The sequence below is a fragment of the Platichthys flesus genome, chromosome 9 (assembly GCF_949316205.1).
Source record: "Platichthys flesus chromosome 9, fPlaFle2.1, whole genome shotgun sequence".
In the NCBI taxonomy this organism is placed as follows: domain Eukaryota; kingdom Metazoa; phylum Chordata; class Actinopteri; order Pleuronectiformes; family Pleuronectidae; genus Platichthys; species Platichthys flesus.
In genome coordinates this window covers 6608523-6636126 of record NC_084953.1, presented here as the reverse complement: position 1 = coordinate 6636126, position 27604 = coordinate 6608523, and the positions used below count along the sequence as shown (strand labels likewise).

The following is a 27604-nucleotide window of genomic DNA, read 5'->3' as shown; positions in this document are numbered from 1 at the left end:
TTTACCAGAGCCCTAATTGTGGGAGAAGTTAGAACAGTCAAGAATCCTTGAATAATGGATTTCCAGCCACCACATCTCCATCTGGATCAAGTAATTACTGTGTCCTGATTATTGCTGTCTAAGCTTTCATTGCCTCCGTTTCCTCGGGCACTATCGCTCTAAGCCTGAGGCCCCCCCCCCCCCGCTCCTCTTAAGTGTCTTTTCGGGCAGATTATACTAAGCTGGCTAACGTCCCTCAGCAGGAAGGGATGACGACAGCCAGTCGCTCTGGATTGTGAAAGTGTTGAAAGAGAAGCCGACGAGCCGGCTGCTGCATGTGCATGACCCCGGACTCCCCCCCCCCCCCCCCCCCCCCCCCCCCCCACACCCTGTCTGAGTTTAAGTCTACCCTGGGCTCTTTCACAAGTTGGCCTCTGATAATCTGCTGACTCACCTTGAGCCCCAGGAAGAAGGGGACTAAGCACTCAGACCACGACGAGTCTATATTTACTGACTTCAGTTACATACTCAGCCATTCTGGATCTTTCTGGTTATATATATCACAATTTACAAACCAACAGAGGAAACCCATTTTTTTTTTCCTTTTATACTAAAATTCATCCCAGGTCTCTTTAATATTTATATATCTTATTGGTGGGGTTTTTTTATATATCTTTTACATTTTTATCTTTTGTTAATCAGTTGGATTTAGCTTATATAATAAGCCATTACTGATTACTATCACACCCCACACCAGCTTTTAACATTAAATGATTTTGTTTTTGTGTTGTGTAAACTAAACTAAAATATTCAGAGTAAAGGAGATTCCTCTCCATGGACACGTCCTTCCTTCTTCCTCCAATCCAAGATATTTTTAGTTTCTCATTAACCGGGCTCCCGGTTGCACAGCATCACATGAGGCAGGTTCTCTTTGGATCAGTGGTTTGTGTCATTTCATCTTTTACAAATGGTTAAAGGAGAATATTTATACATCCCTAGAAAACTCCTGAAGCTCGAGATGAAGCACTAAGTCAAAGAGTTAAACCTTCTAACCGATAGTTCACTGACTCACTGTCTGCAGTGAAGTGACGAGACAGGAAGTTCAGTAAATCCAGATCATCGCTTCTCATTATCCGTCCACCCGCCGCCTGCGCCCCCCCCTCCCCCTTCCACTTCCTGCTGCGTGACGTCTGATGCTTCAGCCTCAATGTGTGTCAGAGCAGCAGCAGCTGGTGTCATCTCAACCTGTCTGCTGGGCGTAACCTGCACTGTAATCCCCTTAGTCACACAAACACACATGCACACATACATACATACACACAAAGGACTAGTCAGGTGAGCCTCTCCTAAAAACTGCAGGGATTAAGTTACTGAGGCTGAATACATCTGGAGATTAGATGATTAAAAAAAGAAAATGTTTCTCATAAGACAGTGCTTCAAAGCTTTTTTTATTTTCTTGTAAACATAAAACTCTTCCTTAAAATATATTTTGTTCTCAGATAATTTACACTTCTTCATGAAACATGTTCAGAAACCGAAAGCTGAATAAGAATTCATAGCGAGGATGTGACTGTAGAACGTTGCTTCATTTAGTACGTTTGTGAAACCGCTAAATGAACCTGAGAAGACTTTGAAAACAGCCGGACACAAAACCAACCAGACCCACTGAGCATGATTTACCCTTCACATCCATTCAGAACATCCACAGTCATCCATTCAATCAGGGGAGGAGAACAGTGTGGTCTCTGTAATAACACATGTTTATAAATTATTAAAAGAAAACACCAGTAGGCACCATAAAAGCAGACGTCCCTTTAACACACACAGTTTGTCCCTCTGTCTGTTACTCAAGGCCGACGTCCTGACTTGAGTCTGTTCAGGGCGACGTGGTGAAGGAGAGGTCGTGACCTGTGGCCCCTGCACAACGCTCGAGGGCCTCGTGGAGGCCCTGCAGCTGCGTCCCTCCGACCCTCAGCTTCTCCCTGAGAACACAGCGGGGGGGGGGGGGGGGGGGGGGGGGGTTTAAATGTATTATATTTGTTAGATTCAACACAACAGACAAAACAAAAACACACTGTATCAATCAGCTTGTCAGCCCTGATTCATTTGTTTGTCAGCAGTATTACACAAAACCTTGGAAATACATTTCTTTGAAACTGAATGATGTCATGGGCCTTTAAAGAAGCCCTTTAATTAGGGCTTGGATCTAGTCAAGGGGGGGGGGGGGACAGATTCCGTAACACAGCTGTTAATTCTGAAAAATGACCCTGTTATTGATGAAATTATCATGTTAGTCCAAACGGCTGTCTTTCAGCTTTGAGAGAAACCCTTAATCATTGAACTGTAAGAGCTTCGTGTCCAGGAAGCAGCAGGAGGGATCTTACAGAGGGAGGCAGAGAACGTGCAGAGAAACACAACAGTTCCCATGATGAGTGAGAACAAAACCAGAACAAAACCAGAACAAAACCACACAGACTGAACGGGTTCCACCAGCGGAGCTGAGAGGAGAAAGATCTGTATACACTGTGATATCTGAATCTAGAATTCTATTGTTTTTACTCTTAGAATGATAAGAGCAAGAAAAATTAGACAACATCAACCAATGGTTTCTCAAGCTCCACAAACACAATCCTTCTGTTTCATATCATCAATCTTCTCTATAAACCTTTTCCTCTATCACCATCGGACCTGACTTGTTGTGTTTGCTCTTATATTGTATTAAACTTCAGCATCTTTGTGACAACAAATGTTTTACATGACATCTACAGTTCAGCTGCTGGGATGTTTATCCGGTTTTAAGAATATTCACAAAGAAGAGGACAAAAACACAGATTGTTCCATTTCATAAAGTCCCCTCCAGTGTATTTGGGTGTTTGTTACTCTATGACGAGTTGAATGTCACAACACAGTTTGGCAGAAATCCTCCAGTACAGAGATCAGTCCTGTTTCTGTTGGTTTGTGTGTCTGCTTTTAACAGGATTACACAAAAACAACAGAACACAATACCACAAGCCTTGGTGGAAGCGGAGTGTGTGAATTTAAGGGGCCGATTGGGTTTTAGTAATGTCAGCTCAGAGTTTGATTTGTGTAATATCTGAATCCCTTTGCATAGGCAGCAACACATTTGTTTCCCAATGAGGTGGAGAGCTTCAGAACTTTCTCTCGCAGGATCCGGATGAAGCTCTCGGCAGACATCTCTCTCTCACACTCTCTCTCTCTGAGGGAACTTTCTATGTGCTGACCGAGTCGGGCACAGAATTTTCGGACGGACAAAAGAGCTTCTGTGCGAGCGGCTGCTTCCAGAAGACCCACATTCCCCTGTCAGCAGTTTACACGGACTTCTCTGCAGCTGAATTACATTTTTTCTTCTGGTTTGCGTATACATGCACGCCTTCACCAGAACAACACCAGTCCAGGACACAGAAGGTCTCACTGGGAGCACAGGCACATGCACTTGGCTGCCGGAGCCTTGGCAACGGAGACACTGAGGGAGCTTGTTGCTTGTTTTGTTTCCTTCTCCGCTTTGTTTCCATCGGAACATTATGCAACTCCAGGGAGGAGAGAAAGACCACACCCCCCCCCCCTAATGTTTTTCACCCACCCTTCTTCTACCCATTCACTCTCCCCCTCTTCATCCCAGTACGCAGCTGTGTGTTTTCATAACCTGTCCAAACAGCAGCTTGTGTTTCCCACTGGATGTGCTGGGTCCATCACAGCTGATCTGGTTTAGTCTGTTTGAACGGCCGCCTCTCAAACTCTGGAACCCACAAATCCACAAGTCTTGTGTGTGTGAAGCACGTCCGACGGCAATCACACAAACTCGCTGTGACGCACAAGAACTCAGCACAGAGTCACTGACCCAGATCAACAACCTGTACACAAAGAGGCAGAGCGCCTGATTGTGTGCGTGTGTTGTGTTGTGTAACAGCCCAATGTGCTTGACAGGTAGTTAAAAGATTTTCCTCACAAGACGAGTAACGATTTGCACATAGAACCCAGGAGCACGTGAGACGCTGACATAACCCGTCGCTCGTCACGCGATTCTTGTGTGTGTGTGTGTGTGTGTGTGTGTGTGTGTGGGGGGGGGGGGGTTGATCACCACGGCGACCAACTCTTCGTCTCCACCATGCTCTGCATCAGTTCCAAGAGGAGAGGGAGGTTGACAGCAGCAGGATGTGCAGGAGGGTCAGTGTTTGTGAAGGGAGGAACAAAACTGGTTTGTTCTATTTATATTTAAATCTATTTCTGGTTGTTCTCTTTTGCACTTGAAGTTTATCTTTAATAATTCCCTTCAAATAGAAATACGGATCTTGCCATAAGTAGGACGGGCATTTCTCCTTCCCTCTGCACCCTCAGCTCGCAGAGAGAGATCTGACAGGAAGTGAAACCGACTTCTCTTTAAAAGTCTTTCTTTCCTCGTTCACTTGAAAGCGAGCGGCTGACCTTGAAGCTCTGACTCAGTCTGTGGCAGAAGGTCTCAGCACTAACCAGGGAGCACAGGGTTTGCTTATGAAACGTATTGATGAACAAAGACGTGCGAGGGCTTCTGGTGCCGACCAATCACAGCAGTCAGAGATGAAACACTCTTAGACTTCAGCCACATTCAGCCACATGGATCATAGCCACATATAGAAGCCGTTGCTCCATTTTTCATTTAATATGTGAAGATAGAAGCACTGACTCAGTGAGGAACAAGTCAACGTGTATGATCCGCCTTATGAAGCATAAAACAGTTTCTCTACAGTGAGTTAAGGCTCCAGGTTTTCCTCGCCTGAAGTGTGTGCTGCTCCCTATAGGCTGCGTACATGTATATCACAGCAGGTCATTCTATTTGACTGAGTTAAACTAATGAGTAAATGTTGAGACACTGAGACACTGCCAGAGGCGACCGCAAAAGGTCGAGGAGCGGATGTTTAACGCTGTTCGTCAAAGAGTAAATGAATTACATAAGAAAAGCAACATGTGAGTTAAACACTGATGCAACCAGGATGTGAGCTTCCATTCTAACACACACTGAACATTGTGCAGAGATGTGATCTAATGTCAACTGGTCTGAAAGACGGGAGACGTGAGCGCACGTGCAGCAAATCGTCAGATAACTCATGAGTCATATTAGGAGCTGAGCACAGACACAGGATGAACACCAGGAGAATCACAGACGATTAGAGCATCGTACGTGCACAGACTTCACATGCACGCGCCGGTAGGTAGAGGGAGATGCATGGATGCTCCTGCTGGAATACTCCCAGTCCACCTGGATCTATTCAAGCAGAAGGCAAAATCTAGGCTGAGAAACACAGACACACTCAAAAACTGATGAGTGTTGTTTTGTGCATTTTTTACTCCCACTTGCTTTAAAAAAAAAACACACGGTCAAAGATAGAATAGCATTGAGGAGGGCATATAATACTGCTGAGGCCCGACAGGCCCCTTATGATTAGAAGAAATTTTCCATCAAGATCCATGAATTATTATCGTACAAATCGACAGGAATATAGAAAATAACCTCCTGGATCCGCACCTAGAACTCCAATCAGGTTTTGTGGTTGTCCTTCCAGTTGCTTTGCGAAAAAACAAACCAACAAACAAACAACACAACTTTTGGATGTGATGATAACCTGTGACCTGTATTTGTGTATATGTTTGTAATCTCCTTTTTTCTGTTAAATAAAACTGTGATCACAAAAACAAGCTCAGTCTCTCTATGAACGAAATCATTTGAAATGCATTAGAAAGTTCCCGGCTGAAATAACAAGAAAAAAGCTTGTAAACAAATGGATCCAATCAAACAGATGGAGGTATTTATAATAATTTTAATGATTTTAATTTTAATGACACTTTAATGAAACCCCCAAAGCTCCTGTGAGAGCGTGTCTGTTGTCGAGTTCTGTTTGTTCTGTTTGTGCTCGTCAGTGACGGAGCCGGATCCAGGGACCGCCCCCCCCCCCCCCCGGAGGCTTTATATAACGTATGACATCATGCCACCGCACCGAGCACAGAATCAAATATTTAACACTGTGGATAATGCGCTCGCCGAGTAAAGGCCCAGATCTCTTCACAGTGCAAGTTACCAATAAAATATTTACCACCGCAACACGGGCAGCTTAACTAAATCTATCAGCGGTCGGCCCTTGTAACAAAAGCCGGGATGACGTGAAAGCTAAGTGCCGGCAAAGCTCTTCCATGAAGTGACACGGCAGATGTTGTCTTTAATACTAAATCAACCTTTGGTTTCATTTGGCTTCATGTCAAACGTGTCTTGTCATTATTCACGATAAGGAAGATAACGCTGCAGGTTAGGTAAAGATCACACGTTAGAGTTATTTATCTGAAGCGATTAATGACGCAATAATTGACTGAAAGGGTTTTAAATCATCTCCACTGATTGAGAAAGTCAATATAAGCTGTTATTTCTATATTACTTTTATTGATGTCATTGTTCTTTGAAATATAATCACATATATCACCAACGCTGATATCAATATCCAGATTTGTAGTACAGATCCCTTTGACTTATTCTGCACGTTTGACTTGTCAGGGCTTCCTGGTAATTAACCTGTAATGTGACACAGTTTTTTATCTTCTCTCACGTGGCTGTCACTTAAACACAAGTTAAACCATGGTTATATTTAGGTCGAAAAAAAGCTGCCAGAAATACACAGGATGAGTCGGATAACTTGGCACTAACAGGTGTTCATATTTATTCTTAAGACCAAAGATAACAGGTTTTCTGAGGATTGCAGTTATATTTAAGTCTTTCTAAGACACTTACAGCTGCAGAGAAATGTATTTATGTCCGACATGAACGATCAACTGAACTGTGCACACAATAATAATGTAACACCATCTAAGCCCACTTGGCCCAAATGAACAAACTAGGTGTGCAACGACCAATCGAGTCCAAGCTGCACACAAAGCAATTGGCGTTACCATAGAAATACTTCTATATTTCAAATAATGATAAAGAGCTGTTTATGATATAACTATTTACAATACATAGGCCACTGAAGTGACATGAACTCATTGTGCCCCTGATCTTGGCTCGTCATTGCAAATCAGCACTTTCTTTACTTTATGAGAGTTTATCAGGGTCCACGTAGAAGCACTGTTTATCTCCAGTGTTCAAATACAGTCAGCTGCTTACTTAAACAAACATGTCCTCTTCACTCCACCTCTTAAATCCTACAGCAGCACAAACATCAACTCATGCAACAGATCAATCTTCCTCCTCCGAGGTGTAGTGTGTGATTATGTTTTAATGGCTGAAGAGAGCGACAGACAGATTTGTGATAACCGCATGGGAACAATGCGGTCCCATGAAATAACAACACAGTGATTACTGTGCTGTGCCTGTTACATTATCGAGGTTCAAATCCCTCTGGCTCACTCCGTCAAGGTAATATGTTAATGATCGGGGATTGAATTGTTTGGAAGTGTTGGCTTGGCCACTAACAATGTGTGAACTCTGCAGGGGATGTGTTGTACGAGGATGTCGTGTTCCAGAGGCTGTGAACGAGGACAAACAAGCCCGGGCACGCTGCGACAAACACAACCTGACATGAGTGTTGATATGTGGTCAGAAAGAATGTGCTGTTAAATGCATACATCAGACTCAGCGGGGGACAGGTCGTGTCGAGTTGGTGCTTGATTCATTTCACTAGTCTTAACAATGGATTTGTCCTGAAATGTCCCTGTCCTGTTGTTACACCATCAAAGAGACTGGTGTCATGTCACCTGTACACACTGGGAGCTCTATATCAATTCAATTTTAAAGTGAGTGTGTGTCTGTTTGTGTGAGTGTGCGTGTGTGTCTGCATGTCTGTCCTACCTGTACTCCTGTTGTGAGAAACAATCAAGTAGGTCTGCAGGCGTCAATCTGGAGTCCACATTAACGACCTGAAACACAATGCATTGCACAGATCAAGGTGAGCTCAACATAACGAAGACCACTGCAGGGGGGGGGGGGTAATGTCCAATGGCCTCGATTAAAAGCATTTCTAACTGTTTGATAAGGTGCCAACCTTGTGGAAGTGGATGATGCTGAGCAGTGTCTGGACTTTCTCCAAACTCGGGGCCGAGGAAAACAAACTGAAGAACAAAAAACGCATTTTATAAATATTCTCACTTTCAGGTGAAGCTAAAACACTTAAATAGCCGACTACGTGAGACTGTATTCTTTTTCCACAAGAATTAAGATTCAAATACCAAATTTATTCAGGGCAATAGGACTTATTACGTGGCCATAATGAATTATCAAGGACTTTCTTTTCACAATTACTGTCCTGATAAATGCAAGTTTGAATACACTGAAATCTGCAAACAACGGGATTGCATAACTAATATGTTTGATTTATCATTTTAATGACAAGGCAATTCATCCACACAAACAAACACATCACTGTCAGTGACTCCGTAGAGTGAGTGGAGTGGAGAGAACGTTATGAAAGTCAGGCAGGGAAAGATGAGGAAGAGAAAATGGCCCATTGAGAAGAGTCCTAAATTATCCATATCTTACATCCATGGAATGAGATAAAATGAGTGAGAGGGATGGGGGGGGGGGGGGGGGGGGGAGTCATAGCTCTGCCTGAACATGTGAAAATGAGTCGGGCTGTCTCCTAGGCAGCAGTGTTCGAGAAGCCCAACACACACAAGCATGTTCACAGATGAGCACAAAGACGTGAAGTAAAACACAGCGAACCAGGGCTCCTGCAGAGAGACAGACGAAGGAAGCATGGAAGCAAAAAGCTTTTTCCAAGATGGACAGCGATCGACCACATTAGCTATGTTTATAATCTGAGGCAGCGTGAGCCCTGGGACTGTTATTAAGAGATAGTATTTATGATATTATAATTCAGATTGTAAGAATCTATATTTTCCTGAAGACACACAGGGAGATAAACCCAGAGTATTAACGTGGCAGAACAATTCCACACCGACGCAGCTGTGAGACAGTTGTTTATTGAAGAGGAGACATCTGCACCTTCAGTAGATTTAAGTCTTGATTGGAATTTGAACATTTTCCCCGTCACAAATGACTGATTGAGGTTTTGAGGACACTCGCTGTTCCTTCTCAGACTGATTAACTTCACACAAAGACCTCCACTAAAGCAGCTGCAGGTGTACGGTCACTAAACGTCACCGGAGATCTGCTAAATGCCACCAGGCGACTCATATGCTGGATGAGAAAAGCCGTGATCAAGCAGCTACGGAGGTCAAGTACATCACAGAGGTGAAAAAAGGCACTTGGGACACTTTGGAGTTTAGCACCTTATGATCTGAGAGGTTGTTTTTTTATCTGCTCTCTTTTTTTTCCACCGAGCTGAGAACACGACACACGATGTTGACTTATGTTCCTCTTTTGTTCTAAAAAAGAAAAACAACTCTCAACCTTTTTATTTGTTTGTACAGATTCTGCTAATTAAGATGTTTTCTGTATGAAGCAGATTCAGATATGAGCCTTTCACAGACATATCAGTATCTGCATTTCTGTTTGGCAATATTCACTGTAATGAATTCTGCAGAATAAATACAATTTTATAAAATAAAAATGTTCATATTCAATATTTTTGGTTGTATTTGTGTTTTCTTTCATCTATTGTTATTTAATATAAAGTTTATGTTTAAACTGAGAACCATCAAGCTAGGATGATGGAGGTGAATTACCTAATTGACCTCCATCAATTACCTGATTGAGGTTGTTTCCAGGAGCATATCACAATCACAAGTCTTTTAACTGGTTTTGTAGACCGACAGGCAGAATTACTTCACAGTGACACATGGAGGAAACAGTGGGATATCAGGACACACTTTGCCCTTTGGATAGATCACCGACCCTCAAAGAGATCCAAAATGTCACAGTAAATCCTGAATAATGCCAGACTCTGACTGGACCTCCGGTGTGTTTTGATATTTCATATGTGTGTGATAGAGAAGGACAGGTGGGGATTGTGCAACAGTGGAAGAAAGACGTCACAACAATAAAAATAACAAATAACAAAAATGACGAGTACTTATTGTTCAGCCCATGTCCAGTCTGCAAACATGGAGGAGGGCGGAGATACAGCAACCAGCCACTAGGGGCAGATCGAGACACTATGGCTTCACTTTTGTGGAGCCGTATTACTGTCCATCCAAATATACAGTCTACCGTGCAGACTAGAACACCAGAGCTGAAGCAGGTCAAGAGAATCAAGCCATGAATGATATTCATTATTCACAATTATACTTTTCCCACTGCGACATGTTAAAACACCTTCTGAAGGACCGTGACTGTAAACCTGCGCTGCAAGCCAAAGAATAAACTGAACAGAAATGAACACAGCCACTGCTGCAGAGTGTCGGGCTGCCTGTTGCGTCATGAAAAGGTGATAAGGCAGAGCTAAGGTCAAGCAGATTACAGCCAGGCCAATGCTACATGCCAAGTAGGTTCTGAGAGCTGTGAGGTCATACAACGCAACGTGCACACAAGTAATCAGGACATAGGAAGGAGAAGGTTGGTTAAGGACAGATCAAGGACAGTTTGAAGGGGCTTCTTAGGGGGACTGACTGAAAAGACAACCCCACTGAGGACCAATAATGATATATGTGTATTAATTAAGGAAATAGCAATGATTCTTAACATGTTGTTAATGAATCCTTAATTCTTTAGCAACGATTGATAATTTTCAGTCTAACCATTAAAGGTTCAGTGTCTAGTATTTAGTGACATCTAGTGGTGAAGTTGAACGTTGCAGCTGACTACCCTCACCTCACTCTAACCTCACAGATATGTAAGGGGATTATTCTGTAAAAAGAAAGTTCTCATAATCACATAGAAACAGATATTGATGGAAGGATAGTTTTGGGAGAGAGTTACGTGAAGATGGACGAGTGAGGGCGTCTTTCTCTAATAACGACAAACAGAATCGCTTTGGAAGGTGTTAAAAAAATAAGCCCTCAGAGTGTCAGTGACATGAAATGTATAATTGACCATAACAACAAAAGTCCATTTATATAGACATTGTTTTATGATCTAGGCTCCATAAACACTCACTATGACCATTAACCTAAAGCTTTGTAGACAAATGTCCCTGGTCTTGTCCCAGCTTGAACTCAAATGACCAACTGTAAGAGACTGAAGGCAACATGAAGCTGACACTATTGTGGCAGACAGACTGAGGAGCTGAGTGTTTGGGACTGAGAGCAGCGATAAGAGGCGGCTGAGATACCTGCTGAAGGCTTGAAGCAGCTGTGACACCATGTTGGACAGTTTGTGCAAACAGGCCACGGCATCCTGCGGTGGCGGAGGCCCCCCCGCTGGCCGGACACTCTGCATGGTGTGAGGGTCAAAGCCCAGCGCTTTGAACACTTCCAAGCTGAAACATGACAGAAAATAATGACCTTGTTAGGTCGATGAGTGGAAAAAAGCCCCCCACACGTATCACAACAAACAACCTCCAAAGTGGTGCTTATTGTTACTACTCATTATATCACGTAACCGTTTATTGTAATTATAATTATAGGGATGGAGTCTGGTTAATTTTTCAACAGGTTTTTGTTGTTTACTGTAAACTGTTGTTATCAGTGTCCTCTGGCATCAGTAGAGATCAACATTTTAATGGTAATAATAATGATAACTATCTATGCAATTCAGTTAAAATCTGTAAAAAAGACATGAGTACAAACTGTTGTCTTCAGTGGTTTTAAAAATCAGTCATAAGGTCACATTGACCTCCCCAGTGTTGGCAGCAGAAGCATTCACTCACCTCTCCTGATACACGTTACCCCAGATGTTCTCAAACAGGGCCCACACTTCCTGATGGGTGACCCGAGCAGACATGACTTGTCTGTCTTCGTCCTCGTCATTCATGACAACATCGCAGGCAGGAGGTTCCTCCGACACACACGCATGAGCCTGTTAATTCATTTGAAAAATATTAAATGGAATCCAACAGTGTAGAGAAGAAATTCCCTCTAGGTGACTCACTGTTAATAGAAAAGATATATAAATATGGAAAAAAGGACATAGAAGTGTACTTATTTCTCTCCCTCCAAATACCAGAATGTACAGCTCTGATTGCATCTGAGCTCTAGTCGCATGAATTCAACCACACATGTGCTCAACACTGACCTGAGGTTGTAGCTTATTGAAAATGTTGTCCATTATGGAAATGGCGCCGGGTACAAGGCTTGAACTTTTCCCAAATGCTTTCACAAGCTCCTTGGCTTCTTGAAGTGCTTGTAAAGTGGCATCAAAGTCCAAGGTTTTACCTGAAGTCAGATGTAGATGGGCAGTCAGGAATAGGGTGCTCATAAAGATGGATGTCTGTGAGAACTGATGAATATCAAGATGAAAGACAGAAGCAGGGAGAGGGACACTCAAAAACAAGTGATTCACGCTCATGTTATTTTTCTGCTTAGATGTATGTGTTCATTTATTGTGACCTCACTTTATCTGTCACACTGAAAACCACCTGCCTGTTCATGGAGATTACCCTTACCTTAACCTAAGAAATTCTTATTTCATGTAGGCCTATGAAGGGTCTGTCCTCACAAGTGTAGCTGCAGGCATCTACACACACACACACACACACACACAGCCTGTACAGAGACCAGAAGATCACATGTAGTACTTTTCCACTCCAGCACCTCACACACGGTTTATCCCTCCTTCCTTCCTTTCCTCCTCCGCCTCCTACTCGTGGAGCCCTGGCACTGAGCCAGGCTGCGTGGTACCAAGAAATTCAGAATCATGCTTGTGAACCAAGGAAACACAGAACAAGGGCAAATATCTTATTGTGTTTAGCCATCAACATTCTTGGATGGCTTACAAAGCACTGGGACAGGGGTGTAGCAGTCCAGCTCGCACTAAGCCTGAATCGGAGAGAGACACACGCACACGCACAGCACTGTAAGCATGTGTAATTAGACCCAGCGATGAGATCCAGAGGAAGAGCTGCTGCAGCGGGCGACTCAGCATCTCTCTGACACACATTTGAGTGTCCTGCTTTCACTGATGACCTGATTCTGTATGTAGTTCTGTAGGGTTCCAGCGCAGAGCAAGCAGCCAGCGTCATGCTGGAGTAAGGCTTTTATCTAAGGGATGAGTCAGTGTTTCATCACCACTCTCCCATGAGGAATAGAAACATTCCCCCGAGGCTGATGTGGTGAATATTAGACATTTTCCTCTAACCACCATTATATTTAACCAGTCAAACCTATTTAACAGGGTTTTTGAACAAATAACTCTGCTTACAAACCCTCAGCTTTTAGGGAACTACATGAGGAAGTGAAGCTTGGCTGTTTTCACTTGTGAATTTCACTTGCCTCTTTTCAAACTCTGTTGTTCATGTTCAGAGATTCTAATCACCTCCAAGGAAACTGGCATCTCATGTTTCCATCTGGAGTTTATGAGATGGGGTTAGGCCTTTTTCTATTCTACAGAAACAAAGGCTCCAACATTGAGAAGTGACTGACTGCTCATTCTAAGCCCCATCTGACGTCACAGCTCACGGTAACACAGATATAAAGAAGAGCTGCCCTCCGATCTGACTCGACGTCACTCGATGTCTTTACAACATGGAACAGATTGTTCTGGTCTGGGCTGAGTTACATGCACATTTTTTACAGTAGCTCTAATGTTCACATTGTGTTGGTTCAAGTTCCTGCTGAGCGATCAGGTGATTGGACTATGACCAACACAAACGAGACTGTTTATAGTAACACTAACCTACATTCACAGTAACCCACATTACAGAAACATCTACCTGAACTCATGATCCTCCTTTTTCTATATTATCTGTATTTTCCAAGCTGTTATTTTACACATGACAGTCAGCTGGAGAATAAACACCAAACATTTTGCCCACTTCCACATACAGACCTGAGTTGAAGAATTCGATGAGATTTAAAACAGTCTGCTCTTTCCGCCGCGGGACAATGAGTCCAAATACGGCAATCCAGTGTTTTTTCAGGCACTGCAGGACATCTCGAAGAGTCCACGGTGGTTTGAGATAAACGATCTGTTACAAGAAAGAAACACAGTTAAACAAAAAGGAAGGATGAAGTCAATCTCATTTAAATATTTAAGTTCAATTTACATTCATGCAACTTATCATTAGTCATTATTAAATGGAAACTGCACTATATAAAGTAACTATAGACAATTTTACCCTTTGTTATATACTAATATATATACTTCATGTATCCAGTCTCCCTTTTCTTTTATTTTCCCCCTTCTGTGGTTAAGCTTGAGTCAATTCCCTTTTGTGCATGAACACATTTGCCAAATGAACCCAATTCTGATTTAGAGACCTTTATTGACCTATCATCTCGAAGATAATGTGAAATTACAAAACCTAACTTGTTACCTCTAGCCAGAGTTCTTCAAAAGCCGCCTTCATCTCCACCTCCAACACATCAGACAGCACCTCCCGCAGGCTGTCTTCCAGCTCAGAAACACATCTGCTGAGGTCCCTGTTTGCCTTCGCTTCTCCTCCTCCACTGAGCTGCTGGTTATCTGTGATCAGTCACATATATCCACATCATGTCAGTATAAGAACAACACAATACAGGGCAATTGCTATACTTTAAATGCAAGTTGCTGTTCATCAAGAAATGCACTGTGAAGCTTAATACTAACTGAGTGTGCGTGGGTGAAAATGACATTTCATTTCTGCTTCAAGTTTATTCTCATCAAAACAGATTTGTTTAATGTGAGCTGATGCGGTCACCTGAATTATACAGTTTGTACAGATGGACTTGAATGGAAGGAAAAGTGACCAGGAAAACAGGAAGAGGTGGGGGGCAAGTGCATGGATGGTATGTGCTATTAACTACTGCACTATGATGGAGTATGCCAAGTAATTTCCTGTTTTGCATGAAGAACACATTAATCCAGGGCTCACATTTCACTATGGGTGCCACAGAGAGGCCTGTTCTCTCTTGAATATGAGGCCGGGCAGGCGTATGACTCCTGCTCAGCGCTGGTGAGGAGATCTGAGGGCTTGTGTGAGGCACCATGGGAGTGCCGGTGTTGAGGAGAGGGCGAAGGCTGCGTCTGGATTTCCCAACCTCTGCTTCCAAATCATTCTTGCTGAGGGCCTCCACCCCACTCAGGATGGATTTACTGCACAGGTTCTTATCATTACTAGAGGGGAAGGAGGGAGAGCATTGAGTAGCACATATAACATTTAGACATCACAAATAACAGCTTAATGTCCAATGTATGCTCATTAATTTCTCATTTATTTTAGCCATATTAACAATAACAGTGTCAAAAAATAACAGCATACGGAGAAAAAAGGTGAAAAGGAGAAACTGGTGAAACAATCCCACCCACAGCCATTCCTATAGAGTTAAAAAAAATCCTGACCTCAACTAACAATGCCTTGCTCAGCACATCTATTCTTGCCCAATTACTCTGTCTGGTTCTATCTTTCTCTCATCCAAACGGGAACTATCTGGCTGGACCCACTCACTGTCACATGCATGTGCATTATTTGCAGAGGACACGCACTCTGCAGCAGCAGCAACAGCAGTAGTACACAGCATGGGGGAGGGGATACTCACGTGCATAGGATGAGAGCACGCCCTGGGTACAGACTCTGGTATTGCAGGCAGCACTGCAGAACTCTGTCGTCGTTATTCTCAGCGATCGGGCCATCTGAGGACAAAGAGGAAGACAAAGAGGAAGGAGCAGGGAGACAGGAGAAAAACATGAAGGTCCATCTCAAGACAGAGAAATATGTTTAATTCACAACACTGAAAGCACATGGATGAGTGCGTTATCACTTTGTACAAAACAGCACAGAATGTCTTTTTCTTCTTTCAAAGACGATAAGGAAGGAAAAACACAAAACAGAGACTGTAGGACACTAAATACTAAGGAATAGGACAAATTGTTCGACCAATGACTTTTAGCACACTCCTTCCTGAAGGGATTAATGTGCCCATTTTGAAAAATGCATGTTTGATCAATTTTACATACAGCTAAGAAGGGGGTTACCTTATGCCTGGGTTCAACTTGGCCTTGAGTTGCACACAATGTATGCTATGAGGTATGCTATACCAGCTTAGTGCTAGTGCCACCTTCTGTCTAATGAAGGAATGACTGCTTGACCATAATCTCTTGCACCACGTACACTATACTTTAAAGAAGAGAGATGTCAATAATTGACAAAATATTAACTTTAAATCATGTGCAAACACATCTGACAGAACAAAAGTGTGAAATGACATGAAAAAAAGCATACCCTCACTTTGTGTTTACTGATTTGACTCAAATCGCTGTAATACTGTTCTTTTGTAAACAAGAGTGACATTTATCAGTCATCATGTCCCGACAGTTCCCAGTAGAAATCTGATATGAGCTCATGGACAGACTTAAACTTTAACCCAAAGGTTTCATCCTTACTTTCAAAGCACGGAAAATATATATATTTTTTCCTGAAATCCACACTTACTGCTGCTCTCTGCGGCCTGCTGCATGGACTGGCCCCAGAGGTTTGATTCCCGGCCCTTCAGAGTGTTGTAAATGTACGAGATGGCGGGAGTAGCCAGGTGTGCCACAGAACCTGACAGGCCTCTCCCTCTTTTTAGGGAATCCAGCTCCTGAAGCACCACCCAGGGGATCAGGACCACAGGGAGGCCCAGGGCTGACAGAGCATGAGAAGGAGAGAAGCATGTGGTGATTATTCTAATGTCAAATAAAACATTTTATCATGGTTGAGAATCTAAATTCACAAAATGTAGACACATGGGATTTTATACTTTTTTGCCAGTATGATTGTACTAGTTATACTATTCACTAGTTATCAACCCCAGTCTTCATGGTCATTGTAGAAGGACTTCATATGTTATTTTTAATGATGTTTAACTAAATACAGCCATAAACCAATCAAGAAACAAATGATCATTTCAATCACCTCCAAGGCCCAGAGACTGGATCTTTCTCACATAATCCAGGTGACTGAGGAGAATGTTGGTGTCCAGAACCAGGATGAGGTCTTGTGGAGGGGACTGTTTACCTGTGATAATACACAAAGTTCAAGTTAGTTAAATTATTTGTTGCCGAATGTCAAATGTCAACAACTGAATATAATAAACTGCCCACGGAAAAAAGCTTTGTGTCTGTGAAGATTTTCTTTTATAACTCAAGTGCATGTTTATGAGTAAAGCATTAATTCTGCAGCAGAAAAAAACTAAAGGAAATATGTGTCCTTGATGTGTGTTTGTCTGTGTGTATAAATATACACATTGGGACATATATACACACATATGCCATAAAACTTACAGTACTGATCTGTAGCTGGCTCTTCCTGAGGATCTATTTCCATAGAGGTCAGTTCTCCATAGCTCTGCATTACATTCACCTCCAATTTCTTCTCATTACGGGCAAGATGAAGCTCATCAGCCACCTGCATCTACAAAACACAACATTTATAAAACTAAACACGAACATACTCTCTTCCATTGTAACAACATATTGAGGTAATTTATCCTGTAGTCTTCAGGATTAAAGATATTTTTTTATTACCTCATCATACCACGGCTCTTGGGTGGCATCACATACAGTTTGGATTGAGTCAGACAAGGAGGACGTCTTATCTTGTCCTTCAGTTGAAGGAATCTGAGTTACATTGACAAAGCTCTGAGGTTTTTGGACTGTTTTCTCCTTGGAGTTTGTTACTTTGGCCTGAGAGTCTGGAAGCTCGGTCCCACGTTTGAGATTTCTCTTAGCAGAAATGGCAGCATTGTAGTAACTTGTATAATCTACTGGTTTTGGTTGAACCTTCTTTGGTATCTTAAAACTGACAGGCAGAGTAGGTTTGAGAGAATCTTTTTGATGCTGAGCAGATGATGCTGTCTTATGTGCCGATGATGTGACACTCCTCGGAATTAAAGTGAAACTCTTCACCAGTTTTGAGCTTCTCTCTGAGGTAGAGTGCTTGGCTGAGGCGGAGGACTGATTTGTGATGGAGGACTGATTTGTGGTAGAGGACTGATTTTTGGTGGAGGATTGATTTGTGGTGGAGGACTGATTTGTGGTAGAGGACTGATTTTTGGTGGACGACTGATTTGTGGTGGAGGACTGATTTGTGGTGGAGGACTGATTTTTGGTGGAGGACTGATTTGTGGTAGAGGACTGATTTTTGGTGGAGGATTGATTTGTGGTGGAGGACTGATTTGTGGTGGAGGCAGATGGAGGTTTAGCTTCTGTCCACTGGCTCCTTTCGGCCTTGGAATCATTTTCTTGATTCCGTTGGCACATCTTTTTCACCAGCTCTTCTCTCTTCTGCAGTAGAGAATCTATGAGGACAGAGGAGGTCTTGCTTGGTTCCTTGGTCTTCATAGTGTGGCTCTCCCTTCTAGTCCTTGGTGGCTCCTCAGTTCTGCATTTCTTCTTCTGTAATTTTTGACTCTGATCCTTCTCTTCAGCAGAAACCAAACTCGGACATGTTCGACTCTGTAAAGTGGATGAGCTCCTCCGGGAAGACGTTGCAGATAAGCTGCCTTTAGAGATCCGCTCTGTTTTCTGAGAAACTCGACCTGAAGTGTCAGAACTCCAGGGCTTTGAGGAACCTCTCTCCGCAGTCTTACTCCCACTAACCGTTTTATGTTTCCCTGAAACATAATCCTTTGTTTTATCAGAGCAATTTATCCCGTGGAATGTTTTTGTGCATTCTTCCCCCTTATTTACAGGTTTCTGGTCTGTTGTCTCTGTTTTTGCATGTCTGTAGACGGGTGTTTTGATCCGGCGGGCGCTTCGGGAATCATCTTTTGTTGAAGAAGAAACAGACTTTTCCTGTGTTGCTGCACGGCTACATGTAGAAGAAGAAAGGCAATAGCAGTCAGAGGTAATCATGTAATTTGAAAGGTGAATGATGCTCACGATAGTTAGTATATTTTTCGTCATTACTGCCATTGTTGTTAAAACATCTGACCTCTCCTGCCTCTTCTTAACACATCTGGAACTGTCGGGGACACCATGTTTTTTGGATGCCTAGGAAAAAGGAAAGATAAAACACAAAATATCACGTGAACAGCTTGTTGTGAGGACAAGATACATCCTGAGGACATTTATGCATTTATGTTATGAGACCCTTTGAATTGTCAGGTATTTCCCTTCACAAAATTGTTGTTGGGCTTCATGTCATTTTTTGGGGGGAAATTAAGCTCTTAATGAAAAATAAAAGAGTAGACATCGGTATGTGGGAGTGAGAATCCGGCTTATCGACCTCCCCCCACAAACAAACGCTATCTGTGATTCCACCAAGGTCACAAAGTCCTGAACCACTTTCTCTCCGGGTATCATGAGTTTTTGTCTTGGTTGTTGACAGACTGCATTCATGTTAAGACTTTTTTTGATTTGCCACGTATTTGATTTCGCTCCTACCAAAAACAGGATTCTTGTACACACGTATAAGTATTTCAGTAGGCTGCAGAGGAGGATAAGGAGTTTTAAAGAGAGAAAAATAAATAAAGTGTATAAATATGAAGAGATAGTATGAAGATGAGAAGGGGAACACGTGGAGATGTTAAACTGGCCTCAGTTCTCTGATCACTATCACAAGGTGACGATGCTTTTACCATCAGGGCCCCTCGCTCAGTGACTTATATTAAATCATTTTATTGACTTTCTCTCATGTTTTTACTGTGAATTTATCGTTTTCTTTTCGCCTTTTCTTTTACTTGTTTATATAGTTGTACTGTCATATCTCTGCTTTTATGTGTTAGGGTTTTGATCGACATAGGTCTATAACTAGTCATTTAATCTGAACCCCACATTGTGTCCAACAACCTAAACGTGGTTGTCTGGCCTACTTGTCACATTGGATCCTGCTGATGTACTTTTCTTGCTCTGCTATCAAAGTACTTTGTATTATTATTATTAAAAAAGACATATCAAAACAGAGGATTTCATCAACACGGACGACTCAAATCAACAATAGTGAAGATAACTAAGTGTCATCTTCCTCACCTTCTCCTCTTCCTCACTGGAGGATGAAGATGACTTCCAGTGCTTCCTCTTTTTGGACTTTTTAGACATTTTCCTGTGAAGGGGTTAGAACAACCAAACACACTGAGCCACAACAATACACCACAATCTCTGGCTCTTCACAGAGATATCAAACAGTGAAGTGTGTTACACATGTTTATATATGAACACAGCAATATCACAATCCCAAATTGTAAATAGTTATTATGTCTGTAACATAATGGGTAACTCGATGTGAACATTTCAAATCAGTCAAACTAGTGGTTAACACATTTAAGGTTCAAACAAACACACTTTGCTGTGTCACAAATACAAATATATCCATATTAAACTGAAAAGATCTAATGTAAACAGTTGAGCTAACAGTTAACTGAGACACAACAACACCACAGGACATAGAAAGGCATCATTAGCACACCTACCGTTAGCTCATTTAAGCTAGCTGATGGACAGCGACAGAAGATCCGCGTCGGTACGAGCTCACTATCTTTATTAAAGTCTGTTCGCGAACATTATCTCTGAAATACAACGAGTAGAATGAGATCACCGGTTTCGTTCTTACTTCATTTGAAAACATCCGTTACATTTCCGCATTCTTTCTTCTTCTACTAAGTCTCAATTTACTTCCAGTTGCCCCCCTAGCGCCTCACAGTGGTCTGGAGTAGAAACCTCTTGTAAACATGGTGTAAAATCCTGTTTGCTCTCATGTTTGTTCTGCGGGTGAAGATCCACAAAGTATTTACAGTAAGTGTGGGTTCAATGAGGAGAAGCTGCTCTCACTGAGCCGTGGAGGAGCTCAGGGTGTGGGAGTGAGGATCCGGAGGACCTCAATCTGTTCACACAAATAAACGCCATCTGTGAAAGACCCAAGGTTACTCTGATTATCAGATGTTTTATATCAGGACAGACGTTTTCCCAGTTTCACTGAGAGCAAACAAAACACTTTCCCATAGGGAACAAGTCCTCGAGCATATGTTTTAGATTGATTAACAATTGATTCGTGAATTAACAACTTTTCTCAGTGATAATAGACAATTGAGGAATGCTTTTTCTACACCTTTCTCGTCTTTTATCTCTTTAATCGATTATTTATTGTGATGATCAATTAATCAAATCAATCAAAAACTTTATTCATACATAACCTTTCAAACAAATCAATTGCAAAGTGCTTTACAAGCAATTGACTAATATTTAAGAAAGGGGATGTTAAGTTCAGAGACCATATTATGTCATATGAAATGTATTATACAGGGGGATTAAACGTTTGTATTTCTTCTATAGGAATCAGACACACATCTGTAGGACAGTTGACCTTGGTGGAGGTATTTGCTCTACTGAGACGAGTTTCGTTTTATTATCTATTCATGGTTCCAGCCTCACCATGTGATTGTTCACAGCAGACATTTTTCACAAAAACTTTGAAAAACACAAATTCCATCAACAAGTCTTCTAACCTGTATAACCATTTATCACTACTTTATACAGAATAGTCCTTTAAAATAAATACTGAGCCTAAAACTGCAATTCCACTCATATGCCACACGGTGTCACTGTAGCTCCAGCTACTGTTCCATTGTTTCCTCTCTCCTGACACACACTGTCATCGGCAGTAATCAAAAGTTTTTCAAAGTACTTCCTCATTTTGAGGTAATTGTACATAACTTGAATATTTTCGTTTTCTTTTAAGTTAGCCCCCCCCCCCCCCCTCCACTACACCCCCCAGTTACCAAATGCTCCAAATTTCAATTATGCTCGATGTAAAACATATTTATTCATCATGGCAGGATTTTGACTGGTAATGGAGTATTTTGCAGTAAAATATTGAAATACTTTCTCCACTATGAGGATTTACACAGAGCAAAGAGAAGTTGACGAAGAGTGCGGAGGAGACAGAAATCAGACGAGTGACAGACGAGCCGTGAGCAGTTTCAGATGTAGGGAATAATCTGCGACCACATCAGTAATCCCGGACATGAATGATAACAACATGTTGGGATCCTGACAGAATCAGTCAAACGCTGTGGGATTCAAATGATGAGACGGTTTGGATTAGACCAGTGACATGTTAAATACACAAAGATTAGGTTTGAAAATTAGAAACAGCTTTTCTGTTTGGTTGTTCATAGAGACGCTGTAATTTCTGCCGGGTTTGGTTGTGTTTATGTGGTGATGAAGGTCCAGGAGTCTCATCTCTACCAGACCAGTTTACAAGATTACATCATCAGAGGGCTGCATGAAGCAGTGTCGCTTCCCTTATTAGCATGATTCATGAAACTCAATCTACTCTGGAACCATTAAAAATGCATGTCTAGTGGAGAAATACAAAATCCCTTCACTTTAAATTATGGTTTTGGTCCAAAACAGACCCATTTAACAATTTGCACATCATAAAACATCATTAAAAGCCTTTAAAAGTCACCCTCTAAAGCTTAGGATCATTTCTGAATTGTCTGCCTTTGTTCTGACACCTTTTAAACCGTCCCCAACACACATGCATCAAATCATTTTTTCTTTACAAGCTCAGCTCGCATGCTGATTATTTTTCAAAAGCTGTTATATACCAAGATAACAAAGAATATATGTTCACTATTTATACTCACAGCTCACAACTAATTCTTCATGATACAGTCAACAAATAAAGCTAGATAAATGTAGTACAATCATTGTAGTCACTGATGAATAGCTAGACCATATCAAGTATTAAACATAAACACAACACTGCTTCTAATTAAAACATGTGTGTGTCTGTGTGTGTGTGTGTTTGAGAGAGAGAGAGAGAGAGAGAGAGAGAGAGATAGAGGTAAGAGAGAAATACGCATGTGTGGTTGTGCTGAAGATCTGATTTTATGCCTTACTGATTCAAGGACAGCTGGGGTCATTTGGGGTCAGGTGCACAAACACGCACGCACGCACGCACACACACACACGCACACACAAACACACACACACACACACACACACACACACATATAACACACCCTAGGAATAAAGAATTGTCTTTCACTATAACTTCTATTTATGTTTTCTTATAGTTGCAGTTATTCATTCAGCACCATCTATTGACGAGTGGTTCTTAATCTTGGGGGATGGGATCCCTATAAAGGCCGAATGATAAACCCATGAGGACCAAAAATGATTATGGGGATAAGTTAGAAGAAAAACACTCATTTCTGTCGCTCAAAATTAAGTATTTTGTGTTGAAATACAGATTTTTACCAACGCTGACTGCTCAAAAACATTTAAACGATTATCAATTGTTTGGATAACAGAAAATAAATGATTTAAATAATTGTTTCAGTAATTTTTCATGTAAAAGTGCTTCAAACTCACTGATTCTGGTTTCACAAATGTCAGCAATTGATGCTTTTCTTTGTCATACATGATGTGAATAGAGTAAATATCTTTGAGTCTTGGACTGACAGTCAAATCAATCACGTGATGAAGTAAATCATCCAGAGACTCAGTCTACAGTATCATAAGGCTATGTCATTGTTGAATGTTGAAACATTTAGTCAAACAAAAATCCTGGATTTAATGAGTTCTTTCCTGACTCAGACCACATCCTTCCACCCAGTTTTGTGGTAATCTTACTAACAAACAAACAAACAAACAACCAACAGGACAGGGGTGAAAACATAACCATTTGGCAGAGGTAATAATCTTTTATTTCCAGGCCGACATGTCGTAGGTTTGAGAGTTAACGATCCATAAAGGTCAGGAACCTCTGCTCTATATGTATGTATAGTCTGGTGTATATTTCATATGCAGACGGAGTGAAAAGCCTGGTTTTCTCCACAGGGCCAACATGAGTCCTGCCAGTTCTTACTAAATATTTATACAAGTCTGTTTCCCTCCCCAAATCCAAGGCGAGGTGATTCTCTCTGCTCGGCGCTGCCAGCGGAGATGACTCCTCTTCTGAGTTGCAGTTTCATATAAACAAATAACTCGTTCGACCCTGTGTCCTAAACATCTCCACTTGGCCCTGGGTCTGGTGAGCTCCACTTGGCTCCACAATCGCTGTTGAAAAACAGTGACTAACACACTGACTGGCTGCGTGACAGACACTTACCTCAACACATTCTTCTGCCCTCTTTCCCTCTGGTAACTGCTCCTTTATTAGTGGGCTCTATTAATTTAGTCAGCTCCATTTTTTTTTTTTTTTTTATAATTTCCAGACTATAATGGACATTTGTGTTTCAGGAAAGTAATGGCAAAGTGTTAATAGGCCTTCAACATTAGTCTGCGTGTGAACCAGAGGACTTCTCTTGTTTCATTGCATTTCAGTGATACTTTAGTTACTTCAGTACTCAGTTACATAGCAGGCGTAATGAAGATTACTGTGGAATTAAGGATGAGGACACTGATTTTAAAAATATGATCTACATGTAAAAGTGATGCAATAGAAAAAAGATGAACATCATTGATGATGATGATGATGATGATAAAGACGAAGATGGTTATGAGAAATGACAAACATGATGATGAAGATGATGATGATAATTATTAAGATGATGGTGATAATGAAGATGATTATGATGATGATGAGAATGATGAAAGGGATGATGAAGATGATTATAAAGATGAAGATAATGATAAAAGTGATGATGATGATGATTGTGATGATAATGATGAAAGTGATGATGAAGATGATGAAAGGGATGATGAAGATGATTATAAAGATGAAGATAATGATAAAAGTGATGATGATGATGATTGTGATGATAATGATGAAAGTGATGATGAAGATGATGAAAATTAAAATGAAGACGATGCTAATGAAAAGTGATGATGAAGATGATGATAAAGATGATAATGAGGAAAGTGATGAAGAAGATGATGATGAAAAGGACCAGAACAACAAAGATGAAGACCTCTACAACTCGGTGTGGCCGCACGTGCACCGGCGGTGGGAGTGTCCGCGAGGAGGGCAGAGCCGCTGCTCGCGCTGCTGCAGCTCGCGCTCACTGGGATGTTTTCATAGAGTCGCTCGCGGGACGTTGACGAGCACGAGGAAGACGAGTCCGCCTCTCTCCTCTACTTCTCTCACTTCTCGGTTCGCTCTCCGCCGTCATGTCAGCCCGTGTGGCCGCTGCGCTGCTGCTGTGCGCGGTGCTCGCGGTGAGTCGCGGCCGCAGGAGTTCCCCGGAGCTGGAGGACGTCCAGGAGAAGATCCACAGCGCGAGGTGCTCGTCCAGGTGTCTCACCCTGCATATGACCCAGCTCACCGCCGCCTTCAGGCACCTCCAGGTACCCAACCCTCACCCACCGGTCAGCGGGAACCAGACTCATTAGAAATCATCATCTTTAACAGAGACAGTCCCAGGAGAGAGTGCTCACGCTATTTGCTTCTTGGTTTGACATTAATTCACGTGGGTTTAACATTTTGATGTGACTCTAAAAGTTTCTGTCTGCCCTTTAAAGATTCAGTGTGTAGAATGTAGTGACATCTAGTGGTGGAGCTGCAGGTTGCAGCTGGACACCCCTCACCTGTGGTAGTCTTCCGTTGTCATAACCACTCCAAAGGTATTTAGTTGATCCAGTCTGGGCCACTGTAAAAAACATGGACCCGCTCCCGATGTAAATATAACGTATTTAATTTAGTACAAATTAGTGAAAACATCACAAGGATGATTTTATATTCAGTCTCTGCCAATAGATCCCTTTCACATTGGACCTTTAAACAGTGCTTTGTTTTACAGGCCATTTGCAATCACAGCCAATATCTTTATTTATTATTTATAACGCGATTTTCCTCTCTGGCACTTAACAATACTCAATACAATGCAGTTTGATTATACCAGCTAATATATTTGCCTCCAGCTTCATCACCACATGATTACTGGAGGATTACACAAACAGAAGTGGGGGGGTGAGGAGCACCTTGAATCAATCTATAGTCCCAACGAGTGAGTGCAACCGAGGGACCGGAGTGGAATGACTTTCTCACGGAGCGCAAACAACAACGATCGCACAACATCTGCGTTTGCACGTTCAGCCGCGCGAGCACAACTGGCTGAGCCTGCACTCAATTATGCACGTAAACACAGGCATTATCACCAAGATTAAAGTTAAACGGCCTCATTAAACTTTATTAAAACTGCAAAAAAAAGGATTTGCTATTTCCCTTTGTTGTGATTGGATTAAGAGCAACCACGCAGCAGACACACTCACACCTCCGCCCTCCGTCGTTGTGTCACTGTCAGATACTGCGCGGCCCGCTGGAGAAGTACAGTAGAACTCGCTGTACATAGTTTTCCAATCAGATATTGTAATAAACCTTACTAGTGGAAACAATGGCCACTCGATGTCATGTTGAGCCTAGTGAGATCAGCTCAGAGTCCTTGTTTTGCACGGTGGGAAACACAGCCGAGCACTTACTGCCTCAAATTATTAATCGGGAAACTTTGTGATCTGGAGCTAAACGCTGTGTTGTTTTCCAATGTGGTTTTCATCAGGATGTTTTCCTCGGACAGCTGTTTTGATGTTGCACCCGCTGAAGTGGCCCTGGGTCAGCAGTGCTCACATGGGCCAAACGCAGGCGGAGAAACGTTAGGTTAGCCGGTTTCTAATCGTTTGGCGAAAATGGCTCATCCAGCCGAAATCGCTGGCCCTGGCACCGCGGCCTTTGTAGTGAGGAATGTGAGATTAACGGGGACGTTAGGACGTTACCAAGTTCGAAAAAGCCACTTATTTTAACGGCTTCAACATGTGCACGCCGTGTAGTGGGTGGGAAAGTCATTAACCGCCGAGTTCAGCCCCAATGGCTCTGACGTGTGTAGATAAAAAGTGTGTGTCTTCGTGTGTGTGTGCGTGGGTTTGCACATGTTCACGTATAAAACAAAAAAAAGGTTTTGGTCTGGTCCTCGTCCATCCAGGATCGACTCCTGTCACCTGTGTATTGGGTAATGAGGTCGGCCCCTGGATGACTCTCTTAACACTGAACTATGCGTGTGTGCGTCTGTGTGTGTGTGTGTGTGTGTGTGTGCAGGTGTGAGAAAGGGAACATTTGCTTTACACTTTATGAGTTGAGTGGACCGCAGTAGTCAGACGTTGAGCATCAAACGGCAGCGATGGGAATGAATACTTCGGATTGGGAGGTAGCAAACGGGCCGGACATGAATCTTCTGCTCAGGTTTCACATCGAGCAGTTGAAACGCTTCGTGATATGACTCCTGTGTAAACTCTCTGACACGCTGCTGGCATTAATTGACTTCCCCGGTATGTTTGCACTCGCAGGATTCTCTGGCTCTGATCTCCTCAAACAGACAAATTTACTGCACCTTCGGGGGAAATATCTCCAAATCCAGAAAGGAGGGATAACAGTTCATCCCACTCTGGTGCATAGTACAGCTAATTATCCATCTCATGTTTACTCTTCCACTCCTTCCTCAGATTAACGTTTCAGTGGACCTTTGCCTTTTGTTTTGATAATTCCGCTTTGTCTCCATAAAATATAAATTTTACTTGTTTGCGAAGGTTTTTGAAGCCATGGAAATTTTGAAAACTGAGCAGAATAAAACATATTTGCAGCAGAATTCCTCTGGAAACGAATTCTCAGATTGGGTCAAACCGGGTCAAATCCCCAAACTCTTACAGATAATTTAGGTTGGTTAACGTAATCAGAGTTTATTAAATTTGATTTGATGA

General features: G+C 42.2%; 2 protein-coding genes and 1 long non-coding RNA gene across 4 annotated transcripts in view; 2 read left to right on the top strand and 1 right to left on the bottom strand.

The window, feature by feature from the left end:
• Positions 1-1408: 1408 nt before the first annotated feature.
• Positions 1409-20535, bottom strand: swt1 (SWT1 RNA endoribonuclease homolog). Of its 2 annotated transcripts, XM_062395637.1 has the most exons (17): positions 20380-20535; positions 19940-20012; positions 18903-18961; positions 17495-18779; positions 17252-17381; positions 16884-16985; positions 16422-16613; positions 15529-15622; positions 14865-15106; positions 14328-14476; positions 13841-13979; positions 12089-12228; positions 11724-11872; positions 11187-11333; positions 8001-8067; positions 7808-7875; positions 1409-1961 (listed from the first exon to the last, which is right to left on the bottom strand). In XM_062395637.1, exons 2-17 carry the CDS (start codon positions 20006-20008, stop codon positions 1856-1858), a joined length of 3138 nt encoding a protein of 1045 aa, XP_062251621.1. In that variant the 5' UTR covers positions 20009-20012; positions 20380-20535; the 3' UTR covers positions 1409-1855. The 2 variants fall into 2 exon arrangements, with proteins under 2 accessions (XP_062251621.1, XP_062251623.1); XM_062395639.1 differs by lacking the exon at positions 8001-8067.
• Positions 7244-8116, top strand: LOC133960799 (uncharacterized). Its single transcript, XR_009921944.1, has 3 exons — positions 7244-7375; positions 7451-7904; positions 7993-8116. It is a non-coding gene; the product is annotated as an uncharacterized LOC133960799 (long non-coding RNA).
• Positions 20536-24972: 4437 nt separating the features above from the next.
• Positions 24973-27604, top strand: part of anos1b (anosmin 1b) — a 41217-nt gene continuing 38585 nt past the window's right edge. The window contains exon 1 of the mRNA XM_062394744.1: positions 24973-25204. Coding sequence (XP_062250728.1) covers positions 25028-25204 — 177 coding nt within the window. The 5' untranslated portion in view covers positions 24973-25027. The remainder of the gene's footprint in view (positions 25205-27604) is intronic.

What these genes read in the sequence shown, in the direction of transcription:
- swt1 (XM_062395637.1), bottom strand. Translation starts at nt 20,008, where the DNA reads ATGTCTAAAAAGTCCAAAAAGAGGAAGCACTGGAAGTCATCTTCATCC. An exon ending in TCAATAAGCTACAACCTCAG is followed by an intron (nt 11,873 to 12,088) that starts GTCAGTGTTGAG and finishes ATGAATTAACAG; the next exon opens with GCTCATGCGTGTGTGTCGGA. An exon ending in CTGCTTCAAGCCTTCAGCAG is followed by an intron (nt 8,068 to 11,186) that starts GTATCTCAGCCG and finishes TTTGTTCTTCAG; the next exon opens with TTTGTTTTCCTCGGCCCCGA.